The following is a 12668-nucleotide window of genomic DNA, read 5'->3' on the forward strand; positions in this document are numbered from 1 at the left end:
GTCTAAGAACAAACATTAAAATTATTTTAAAAAGTATATGCTTAAGGTGACATAAGTAGATTTAAAAACAGGTGAGGATTAGCCTTTTTATCTACTACATCACCTTCATTGGGCATCCTCACATGACCAATCATTTTCAACTTAATTCCACCGGTGCTTCCCTTCCTTAATCTAACCTTCTGGTACAGGAAAACTATACATCAAATAAGAATACTAAACAAGATGTGGACCAAATCTTTCTTTCAAATGCATTATAAACATTTTTGGCAGGCACTGAGAACATTTTGACTGAATCTAAATAAAACCTTAACACCAATAATTAGGCCAGGGAAATAGTTTTATCTACCCAAAAAAGCAATCTTGGCAGATACTAAGTAAAAAAATTCTCCTTGCAACCTCCCAGGATTGCATCTGGAGAGTGGCTAATACTCTGCCAGAAAAAAAAAATCTCCTTGCTTTCAAGTTCTGTCACAGAGAGGAATATCACAATAGACTAAATACCACAATAAGATGAAATGATAGCTTTTTTCCTTAGGAATTAGAGGGACTTTAAATTTTTTAATACTTAATACATTTTTCATAATGAAAAAAGAAATTCTTATGAGCTGCTTTATATTATGCTCTATTGAGATTTTGGAGGATGAAATAAGCAAAATGCCTCAGCTATTGTTCAAGAATCATTCTAAACAGGTTTTGATTTGATGACATTATATTTATATATTAAATGCCACAAACTGTCAGAAGATTATTTTATATTAAGTGGATTGTAATCTCCTAAGAAGAGCAATTCTTGATTCTATGCTTGAAACAACTCAAATTTCATCTAACAAAAGTCAGGTCAGTATAATCCTGACATTCCATTTTTCAATAATCAAGATACTGATTCCTATTCTGCTCCTTCACATTCATAAGAAGCCACTGGTGCTTAGAGTACAGATTTTAAAATCTAGGTAGCTCGGTTTCATTCATGTGACTTAGTTGTATGCAGACTCCTGTCTACCTCCTTTCTAACTAGAAGTGGCTGCTGGGTGAGTGACCCAATGCAACACTGATGGAGACATACAGACTGCGGCCAGGGTCTCAATCTCCTATTTCCAAAATCATCTCAAGGGCTTAAAGTGATAAGTAGAGGAAAATTCCTTTGTTATAGAATCTGGGAAAATGAAACTTTGTTAGCTACTTTAAGAATTTTATTTTTTTAAAAGCCTTGTTTCTTATCAAATAATGGTGGAAAAGGTCATTGCTTTATGTTGCTCCAGAGTGACATCTCCATAGCTGGTTTTCTCAGTTCTGGGATGTTACAGGCCCTGCCTATGCCGTTATCACCGCTTCCTTCCATTTGTTTTTACTGTTCTACCTATTTCAGTCAGTTCTGGGAGCAGGTAGAGCAAATATGGAAGGTTAGTGAATTAGAATCTTCCAAATAATTAAATATTTGTTTAACTCTTGACGATTGTATTTATTTCATAAAATTGACATTAAAAAACACAACTATATAAAACCAGAGTTTTACTTTCTATTCAGAGAGTCCTTGGCCCTATCCTGTCATATCATAGTTGCTGACTGGTCTCCAGAAATCAACAAAGTTTTATACACACACACACACATAGTTACAAATACCTGAGCTCATGATTGGCATTATTTACCCAGTGGGCAGAGAGCAGATATCTGTCTAATGGCCCATCATCCATAACAATTTACAAAATAACAACAGTAAGGATTTTATTTACGCTGTTTACCAAAACGAAGAGAAGGGTTCACAACATCTGGTATATATCACAAGAACTAAGACTACTGAAACCACTTGTGCAATGGAGTAATTTTAGAACCATCCTAACAGAAGCAAACAGAGGTTTTGGTTGGGGGAAGAATAATTATCACTTTTAGTCCATTAGTAAATTTAATTGGAAATATACAAATTTGGAAGATTCCAAAATAATCTTTAAAAACCCTTCAAACTATAAATGAAAAGATTCTCCCCCAAACAGCCCATTCACAGTACTTACAGCACTGAAGTTAGCAAAACTGCCTGGGTCAGCCTCTTTATTGGTAGTGGTAGTGGTAGTAAACGGATCGCAAAACATATCAGGATCTTTTTCTTTGGGGCTATCATTGCCTGGGAAAGGCTGAAATGGATCATTCAGTTTAAAGGGGTCGGAAGAATCCAATTTGTTGGTGGGTCTTTTCCCTGGATCAAAATCATTACAATTAACTCAACTAGTAAATGCAGCAAACACGAACACACAAGAACATGAACACGGGAAGCATAAAGCCCAAAACACATTCTCAATTTCCTCTTAAATGGCCACACCAACAATCTATCTTCATATTTTTCACACATAACCTCTCAACTATATTGCAGCTCCATGTAGGTAAATTAAAAAACAGCAAAGGGAAATAGGATGGGTCAGGAATCCTATTTCTGCCTGGAGTAAACCCTTTTCTTCCCCAAAATAGCATGTTCCCAGGAAAAGAGAGAAGAAAAGATAACAGGAGAATGACAAGGAATGTCACCGGCCTCAGCTATTAGCACCTCAGCTTGATTCAGTTCTTCACTTGTGGCAGTAAAGGCAAATGACCTTTGAAAAATGCTGATATTCTTCTGATTTTTCTCTAGATCTAAATATGACATCTGGGAACATGAAATTAAAAATTTACTTTGCCACCTACAATACATCAAACTGAAGAATAAAGAGTATGTTTTGAAGCACAGGGCCTAAGTCTTTGTGCTTAAAATCTTTGACCAAACAACAGCATCCTCATTTTCAAGCAAGTTCTCAAATTTTAAAGTTTAAAATTTAACACTTATTGAAGAAAATTAAGAACAAGTGTTAAAATATCTTCAAATATATATTTTCTTAAAATGTATATTCAGCCTGCAGACTGAAGATTCCTGGGTTCGATTCCTGCAAGGGCACATATTTCAGTTACAAGCTCCATCCCGGGCATGTGCAGGAGGCACTAATCACTGTGTCTCACTCACATCAATGTATCTCTGATAATAACAATTGTATCAACAAATTCTTTAATAGCTTACAAAAGATGTTCATATTTCACATCTTGGTGGAGCCTTCCACCAATCCTGCGAATTAGAATTGCTGCCACCATCTAACAGCTCAGACAGCTGGGGCTCAGAAATTACACACTCAAGATCACTGAGCTCGTCAGAACATATCCAGAATTAGAACTCAAACTTTTGAGCTCCCAGTGAAATACTTTCTCCAACAAACCATCCTTTCCTTGATCTTTCTATAGTGATATGCACTCACTCTGCTGAAGATTTAGTTAAAGCACTAATATGTTATTTTATTTAGAACTTAAAAAATAACTTCACTATTGGCATTATATAGTTCTAAAAATTAAATGAGCAAATTGACTCTTATTTGTTTAACATATAGATTGGATAACCTTACCATCTAACAATATATGATATAGGCTACTTTTCCTTAAAAGATAGAAATCATTCGTTTACCTAACTTTTCAACAGATAATTGAGTATTAACAATTGAATATGAAATTTCTTTAAATCAAGGAAGAAATAATCATCCCAAGAAGTACCATAGAAAGATTATTGTGAAAAGACAAGAATCGTAATTGAGCCTGGCTGGTGTTGCTTAGTGGTTGAGCATTGACCCATGAACCAGGAGGTCACGGCTTGATTCCTGGTCAGGGCACATGCCCAGGTTGTAGGCTCCATCCCCAGTAGAAGGCATGCAGGAGGCAGATGATCAATGATTCTCTCTCACCACTTATGTTTCTCTCTCTCTCCATCCCTTCCTCTACCTGAAATCAATAAAAATATTTAAAAAATAAATAAAAGCCCTTGCCAGTTTGACTCAGTGGATAGAGTGTCAGCCTGCAGACTGAAGATTCCTGGGTTCGATTCCTGTCAAGGGCACGTATTTCAGTTATAAGCTTGATCCAGGGGCATGTGCAGGAGGCAACTAAACGCTGTCTCTCTCTCACATCGATGTTTCTCTCTCTGTGTCCTCCCCCTCCCTCCCACTCTCTCTAAAAATCAATGGAAAAATATTCTCGGGTGAGGATTAACAACAACAAAGAATACTAATCTATAGTTCCTGTGCTAAAAATTTCCCAAGGAATGATATATGATTAAAAGAGCAATGTACCAGATGTGTCTTCTCACATAACAACCTAGTAGCACAACTACTCAGGGGATTAGCCTTTTTTTGTTTTATTTTGTTCCTTTTCTTTGTATAGTACTAAAGACTAAAAAAAAAAAAAAAAAAAATTTATTCCCGGATTCCCCAAAAAATCACTTTTATAAAACAAAGGCATCTCTCATTAAGTGAGGTAAAAGACTTTTCTTCAAGAAGAAAAAAAAAATTAATTTCTTTCAAATCACTATATTGCTAAATTCTGGGTACCAAAAACCATATATTCTCACATTAAAGAATTTAAGAAGTACATTTGGCAAGAAAAGAACAGGACTTCAAACTAATCTTCTCTTATAGAAATTAATTAAAACACAAAAGTGCAGGAAACTATTGTTCAAGTAGTAATCAATGGGCTCTGAAAAGCAAGAGACTTCATCGATACTTTCCTTTTTCCATTTACTGCTTCTTTAAAATGATTTTAAAAGAAGTTTGCATGTGCCAGAAAAGTAGTTCATGACAGTTACACATGCTGGGTTCTTAGCATGTACACTTGTCTGTAATTCTGCATTGAGGTCAGAACAGAGAATAGCAGCAGGCTCCTGCCATGCTTTTGTTTTGTTCTGTTTTCTGCCATATTTTCTTGACTTGCTTTGTTAAAGGCCCTTTAGGTAAGTCTATAAATAAGGCTCGCACAATACGTTAAGAAAAAAAACAAAACAAAATGCATCTTGATGATTTAGGTACTCTCATACCAGGTGGTGGTGGGCAGGGTCTTGTTGGAGTTCCAATCTTCGGTGGCAGTGCTGGGGGTACATCTTCACTTTTGACTGGTGCTTCTTCCAGCACGTTTTTTGTAAGGACCACATTGTTGGCAGAGTTCAGTGGGGCTGAACTGAAAGGATCTTCATTGTTAGCCTTTGTTAGAAAAGAAATGTTTATGCACGGTTATATATATTACTAGATGCCCGGTGCATGAAATTCGTGCATGGAGGCAGAAGGGGGGGTGTCTCTCAGCCCAGCCTGCACCCTCTCCAATCTGGGACTCATTGAGAGATGGGATCCAATGGATCAGGCCTAAATGGGCAGTCGGACATCCCTCTCACAATCCAGGACTATTGGCTCCCAACTGCTTGCCTGCTTGCCTTCCTAATTGCCCCTAACTGCTTCTGCCTGCCAGCCTGTTTGCCCCCAACTTCCCTGTCTGCTGGCCTGGTCACCCCTAAGTGCCCTCCCCTGCAGGGCTGATTGCCTCCAACTGCCCTCCCTTGCAGACTTGGTCCCTCTCAACTGCCCTCCCTTGCAGGCCTGGTTCCCCCCAACTGCCCTCCCTTTCTGGCCATCTTGTGGTGGCCAACTTGTGTCCAAATGGGGACAGGATCTTTGACCACATGTGGGCAGCCATATTGTATGTTGGAGTGATGGTCAATCTGCATATCATGTGGGCAGCCATACTGTGTGTTGGAGTGATGGTCAATCTGCATATTACTCTTTTATTAGATAGGATAGAGGCCTGGTGTATGGGTGGGGACCAGCTGGTTTGCCCTGAAGAGTGTCTTGGATCAGGGTGGGGGTTCTCTTGTAGTGTGGGGCAGCCTGAGTGAGGGGCCTGGAGTGGTATGCAAGCCGGCCACACCCCCTGGTGACCCTCATATCTGGAATTTACCTTCTACAATTGAAACTTTGTATCCTGGAGCAGAACCAAGCCTTCTACTTGCTCTGTGGCTGCCACCATTTCTGTTTGGATTTGTTTACCTTCTATAATTGAAACTTTGTAGCCTTGAAGTGGAGCCCTAGGTCCACAAGGGCAGGTGGAAAGGTTGGTTTCCTCTGCTGCCTGGGAAACCCAAGCCTCCCTCCTGCTCTCTGTGGCTGTAGCCATCTTGGTTGAGTTTATTTGCATACTCGCTCTGATTGGCTAGTAGGTGTAGCAAAGTGGTGGTTAATTTGCATATTACTCTTTTATTAGGTAGGATACCAATTAAGCTATACACATAGCATTTGGAAGAATAGTCTTCAGTATTATGCAGTTTTATTTATTTTAATTCTGAGCGCTGACATTTTAACCTTTGCATTCAGAGTCAAAGGGGGAATATTTTTTAATTGCTCTATATGAGTAGTGATTATAATATCGATATTTATTAAGAGCAAAAGATCATATCAAACAAGCCATCTGGGGATCAAAGGTTTGTCAAGCTTCAGGCAATACAAAACTACCAGAGGCCATTTTAAAGTGACATCTTGAACATTAAAGACAACTTGAAAGTCAGTTTGTTTTTTTTTAAAGCAAACTGATCTCATGGAATCATAATTTTAGTCTTAATGTGAGTCTGAAGACCCTGTCCATGGAGTAATGAAAGATTCTGTTTTCTATAATGAATCAAATGTTAAGATTTTAGCTCTAGTTAGGCCAGTGTTTCTCTACAGTAGCACTACTGACATTTTGGGCTGGTCATAATTCTATGGTGTCGGGGTGTTGGGCAGAACTTGGTAGGATATTTTAACAGCATCCTTTCTCTCTATCCACTAAATATAAATAGTCCCCCTACCCAACTGTGACAACTAGAAAGTATCTCTAGACATTGACAAATGTTTCCTGGGATAGGCAGAGGGGAAATTATACCCAGTTGAAAACCAATGGCACAGACAATTTGACATATATTCTAATTTTATTCTTTTGGCTCCCATCAGTCCTAGAGCCACCCTGAAAAATAGGTAGGAGACATGTAAGTGCTGGACTATGTGTATTAACATAACCCTAGCAGCCTCAGAATAAAAAAAAGTCAACTAACCAATGCAGAGGATGGAATGAATACCCAGATTATACAACTATTGACCCAGACGAGAAAAATGCAGTTTAAAACTACATAAGACTCTTAAAAATTAAGGTGTTGAGCAAACCTGTCACAGAAAACTATAATTACTTATGGTATCACCATTGTCTTTATAAACAAAAATATGTACATCTACTTTAATTATATCTTATCTTCTATTTCTATTTGAAACCAACATTTGCTGTGAATTATTGAAATCAAATTGCAAAGACTGTTGAGGGGGTTATATAATTGAAAGGAAGGATTGCTCTTTTGGTAGAAACAATGTATTTTATACCTTCCCACTAACCATTTCAGATACCTTTGACAATGTGCTGAAGTCAGCAAATCCATCTTCAAATGATTCATTTCCAAAAACAGAAGCAAAAGGGTCTGTGGCTGAAAAGAATAAAGAACATCAATGCAACAGGACAGAAAGACATCAAATTCCATGTCCTCTTTTGGTTGGTAACATTTCAGATAGGTGAAAAATATCTAACCCCAAATATTAGTTCCTACATTTCTGACTTAAGTCCAAGAAGACAGTGAGCACATTGATATTCGTACATGATAAATGCATTCCTTTATATAAATCAACTGATAAATAATTTAAGATAAAAAACAGGTAAACTAACTCTAGGTAAAGCATTTAGGATTCTAGAATACATGTCACATAATATAACTCCCATGAACTTAATATATTCATAATAACAATATCAAGAAGTAAAGGAAGCTAGACTACATTAATTCCACATTTCACACCTATTCTCCAAGGCCCATTTGAATGCTACCTCATCCACAAGGCTTGAAATAACCGAGGCATCTCTAATTCCAAGAACAAGAAGTGATTTCTTCCTTTTTGTGGCACTGACTGCATTCTAGTTTGCACTGTAATGATCTATGATTGGTATATCACCCTCTACTAGATTTTAAGATCCTTAAAAATAGGAAATAAGGCTTAGCCAATGAAAAATGAATGGTCAAAAAACATGTTGACTAGCACATCTAGGAAAATAAGAAAATAGAGTTCCCACCCCTGGAAAGCTCACAGTCTAGTGAGGTAAACAAACTATAATAAAACCATCTTACATGAGCTATTTGAGATATGAAAAACATGTCAGAGGAGCCACTGTCTGGGAGAATTAGGAAAAGTATAAAAAAAGACTAACATTTGAGCTAGTCTTTTAAATAAGGGATGGAATCTGCCAAATGGATGAAGGTAGGAGAGAGCAAGCTATTCCAGGCAGAAGGCACAGTAATTGCAAAAGCAGTTATGTAACCACTGCTCCATAGGCATGACACATTATCTGTTCCATCAGGTACATTTCCCACATGGACTAACATTTTTGGCCAGAATGAACTGATCGACTTTGAGATAGGCTTCACCTGTTCAGGCATAGGGCCACCAATAAAGTCAAAGAATGTTTATAGGAATTTCTGCTTGATATCAGAAAGCAGAAAAGAAGCAAAGGAAGGAAAGAAATCTGCAAAAGAGAGTGTAAGACAGAGAAAGCAAAAAGGTGCAGAAAAATCTCCTATCCTTCCTCACCTCTCCATCTTTATATCAAATCAGTTTCAGAACACTGTGCCCAACCACTCACTGAAATGTGTAAATGTGCCTTTACTCTAAAAATGAGCATACCATGGGCATAAACAAGATGGCAAGGAACATATACAGGGGTGGGAAAAAGTAAGTTTATAGTTGTGAGTACACAAAATATGGAGTTTATTCTTGTATTATTATGTATTAATTATTATATTATTTATTTGTATTACAACTGTAAACCTACTTTTGTCCAGCTCTGTATATTATTTTTGTTTGATTTGTCCCCAAGATACTCATGGGGTGGAGGAAGTATAGAGGAGTAGTGAGAATCATAGACAAAACCAGTCCTTTAGGGATACACCAACAACTCTGAGCCTGAAGAGGATGTTGAAATTCAGAGTTACAGGAAATCCTGGAGCTCTAGCTATGAAACATGCTTTATTATTACTACATATCTGTTGAGTCCACAGCTGGGGCCCAGCCTAGCCACGGCTGGTGTTTCAGGCTTTCCCTTCCTTTTCCTCCTCTTCCTGTTATTCCTGATTCCACAGCAGCTGAGGTACAATCAGGGCGCAGACGCTCTCCTGATTGGTAGACAGGTAATGAGGGAAAAGGAGCTGAGCTCTTTTCACTGGAGAGACTGAGAAATCAGCTTCATGCTTGTTCTCTGCCACTGTCCCACAGCTTTTACAAGAAGTCATAACATTTGGCAATAGTGCTGAGTTAGGTCAAATACGACAAACTTTGTGAAGCGACTGAAATTTTGTGGAGTATACTTTGGGAAATAAATAAATTAAAAAAACATAACATTTATGTATGAAGTATATGCTACTGTAGCCTACTAGAGTTTTTCTACACCTTCTTCATCAGAATAAGTGATCTATTCAGCATTGGTCCAAACACTGGGAAATTTATCCTGGATGAACGACAAAGCATTTTTGCTCAAACTAGGGAATTAATACGAGTTTGGCTAGAACTTTCTCAGCTATTGATCATGATTGATAGGGAGCAGAGGCCCACCCAGAAATGGAAGGAGCCGCTGAGTGTGAACTTGTTGAGCTCATGTGTGAGACACCTGCTGAGGAGTCCCAGGAATAACACGTGGAGAGGAACTCAGCAGGTGGCTTTCTTCCTATTGATGCACACAGGAGCTATGAGCCAGCAAAATCAGGCTTTAAATGCAAATGGGATCCTCTTCTCCCCAAGAATAAAGGTAATGAACACTGTGGAAAAATACATGAAAGCATAATAAAAAATGCCATCTATAATCTCATTTCCAGAAATAACCCATAACAATATTTTACGTTTTTAACAGTTTTTTTTTTTTTTTTTTTTTTTTTATTTTACTGGAAGCTAATTCCAGCATGTCAGCAGAGCTGAATCATCTGGAAATGGTTAAAGGCATTTCCCCAAACCTGAAAAGGATGCATAAATAATTGTTTGCTGCCAGATAGCTGAGAGTATTTCAATCTACATGTTATTGCCTCCTCCTCATCGCCAAATACCTAGCAGCCAGAGGCAGTTCCTCCAATCTGACAATGGATTCTGTATACTAAACCCTGGCTTTTGATATGTGTATCTACCTTACTTTAGGACAATTTGTGTTAATAAAAAGCAAGGGGTCCTGAGAGACAGAGAACTAGGTTTCTTTAGCTAAGTTTTCTCTGGCTCCCCAAAATGCCTTCCAAAATTATGTTTCATCTCTGGACTCTTTTTTTTTTTTAAAAAAAAAATATATTTTATTGATTTTTGTACAGAGAGGAAGGGAGAGAGACAGAGAGTCAGAAACATCGATGAGAGAGAGTCATCGATCAGCTGCCTCTTGCACACCCCCTATTGGGGATATGCCCGCAACCAAGGTACATGCCCTTGACCAGAATCGAACCCGGGACCTTTCAGTCCCCAAGCCGACGCTCTATCCATTGAGCCAAACCGGTCCCGGCTCATCTCTGGACTCTTGATTAATTTACACACTGTACCTTCTCCAGATTCCTGAACCCTTCCCTTCTACATGCTGGATTAAGACCATTGCCACTTTTTATCCTGGTATTTTTTTTCCCATTACATATTTGAGATCAGACTATGTTGATATGCTTTTTTTGTGTGAAGTGTGATTGATAAAGCTACATTTTAGGCATGTCACTTTTTATCCCCTTATGATTTATTTTATAGCATTCATAAGTACCTAACATATTATATATTTGTTTATTGTCTATCTTTCCCATATAAGCTCTATAAATACAGGAAGTTTGTTTTGTTCACCACTGTATCTTCAAGGCCTAGAACAAGGTCTGGCAAATAGGGGATAACTTATATTGTTGAAAATATTGGGGGAGAAAAAAGTACAGAAACCGTCTACGTATTAGGAATCTTCCAAACAGATATCATAACATTTCTTAGCACAAGCAGATGAACAACAAGGAGTAAGTGAAACCAGTTTTAAGACTCACAAATAATTCCCATAAAACAGCTGTCTACCAGAGAATCCTGGGAGAACGAGGAGGAAATATTTTCTTCCCTGATGACTCGTTTATGACCCACAAGATAATCAAGCTCAAGCCAGTCACAAAAAGATAAGTATTACATGATTCCACTTATATGATGAGGTACCTAGAATAGTTAAGTTAATAAATGCAGAAAGTAAAGGGTTGTTGCCTGAGCCTGCAGGAGGGGGTAATGGGGAACTTTTGTTTAACAAGTATAGAGTTACAGTTTTGGAAGATGAAAAAAAATGGATGGATGTGATGATTGCATAGCAATGTGAATATACTGAATACCACAGAACTGTATACTTAAAAGTGTTTACAACGGTAAATTTTATGTTAAGTATATTTTACCATAATATTTAACAAAAAACAAAAAACACTTATCAGAACAAAATAAACAATATGCCCCATCCCCAGGATTTTCATCCACTGGCCTCCTATCATATACTCTGTGATTCATCCATTCATTCAGGAATAATATGTGGCCAGGCATGGTTTAAGGTTCTTGAAATACATCAGTGAATACAAAACTCCAAGTTCCTATGTAACTTAAAATTTAATGGAAGGAGAAGTCAAATAAGAAAACAAAGCCATTTATCTGCCCTAGCTGGTTTGGCTCAATGGATAAAGCGTTGGCCTGTGGACTGAAGGCTCTGGGGTTGATCCCCAGTGTGGGGTGTGCAGGAGGGCAGCCAATCAATAATTTCTCTCTCATCACTGATGTTTTATCTTCCTCTCCCCTCCCTTCCTCTCTGAAATCAATAAAAATATTTTTTTAAAAGAAAAAAAAGTCACTTATATAGTATGCTGGAAAGTAATCAGCCATAATGGAAGAAAAAGAGTAGAGAACAGCAAGTTTGGAGTGCTGGGATGGGTGGTGGTGCCTGTAAATGTTAAATAGGGTGGCCAGAGCATGCCTCACTGAGTGACATTTTGGCGAAGATTTGTTAGAGGTAATGGAGATCATCATGTGGACAGATGAATAAGGAACAATTAAGGGCAGAGCCTAAGGAACACCATCCTGTTGTTAGAGCAATAGCACAAAGGCTATGTGGCTGGAGCAGAGAGTAAGGGGAATGAATGATGAGAAAGAGTTAGAAAGGTACCCATTGTAAGTCTTTTCCTGAATATAGTTTGAAGACAGAGCCAGTAATACAATATTTCCTCAAAGACCAGGGATAGAGAGAAAGAAAAAGAAGAACCAAGGATGATTCTGAGGTTTCAGGTCTTAGCAATGTTAAAGATAAATTACCATGAATTAAAGCTTTAAGAGAAGCAGGTTTGGGAAGGAAGATTAGGTGTTTGAAGATATTAGACATGTTATGTTAGATTTATCTAGAAGCTAATTAAGTGAAGATGTCAATAGATAGTTGGGTGTATGAGTCTAGAGTTTGAGAAAAAAGATGTGGCTAGAGATATAAATCAGCATATAAATATGTACATCTATGAAACCAGGTGAAATCCCCAAGGGAGTACAGATGGAGAAGAAACAATGTCCCAGGTCTAGGGCCTAGAGCAGCACAACATAAAGAAATTGGGGGAAAGAGGAAGAATCAGCAAAGGAGACACAAGGAATGATTAAAAAGGTCAGTGGGAAAACGAGAGACATCAGATGGGCCCACTGTTTCCATCTATTACTCCATCTTGAACCTTGTGAAATGGCTTCACATGTGAGAATTAAATGAGACCAATTATGGAAAAATGGTTA

The 12668-nt window shown here is 37.9% G+C and overlaps 1 protein-coding gene across 6 annotated transcripts in view; it reads right to left on the bottom strand.

Annotated features, from left to right (window-relative positions):
* EPS15 (epidermal growth factor receptor pathway substrate 15) overlaps window positions 1-12668 on the bottom strand; it is a 113395-nt gene that overhangs the window by 2505 nt on the left and 98222 nt on the right. For 3 of the 6 annotated variants that reach the window (XM_045584592.1, XM_036447245.2, XM_036447248.2), the window contains 3 exons: window positions 7227-7327; window positions 4871-5033; window positions 2007-2188 (listed from right to left, as the gene is read on the bottom strand). In XM_045584592.1, coding sequence (XP_045440548.1) covers window positions 2007-2188; window positions 4871-5033; window positions 7227-7327 — 446 coding nt within the window. The remainder of the gene's footprint in view (window positions 1-2006; window positions 2189-4870; window positions 5034-7226; window positions 7328-12668) is intronic. The other 3 variants (XM_036447246.2, XM_036447249.2, XM_036447250.2) reach the window with 2 other exon arrangements.

This window comes from Pipistrellus kuhlii, unplaced genomic scaffold, assembly GCF_014108245.1.
Source record: "Pipistrellus kuhlii isolate mPipKuh1 unplaced genomic scaffold, mPipKuh1.p scaffold_m20_p_2, whole genome shotgun sequence".
Taxonomy (NCBI): Eukaryota; Metazoa; Chordata; class Mammalia; order Chiroptera; family Vespertilionidae; genus Pipistrellus; species Pipistrellus kuhlii.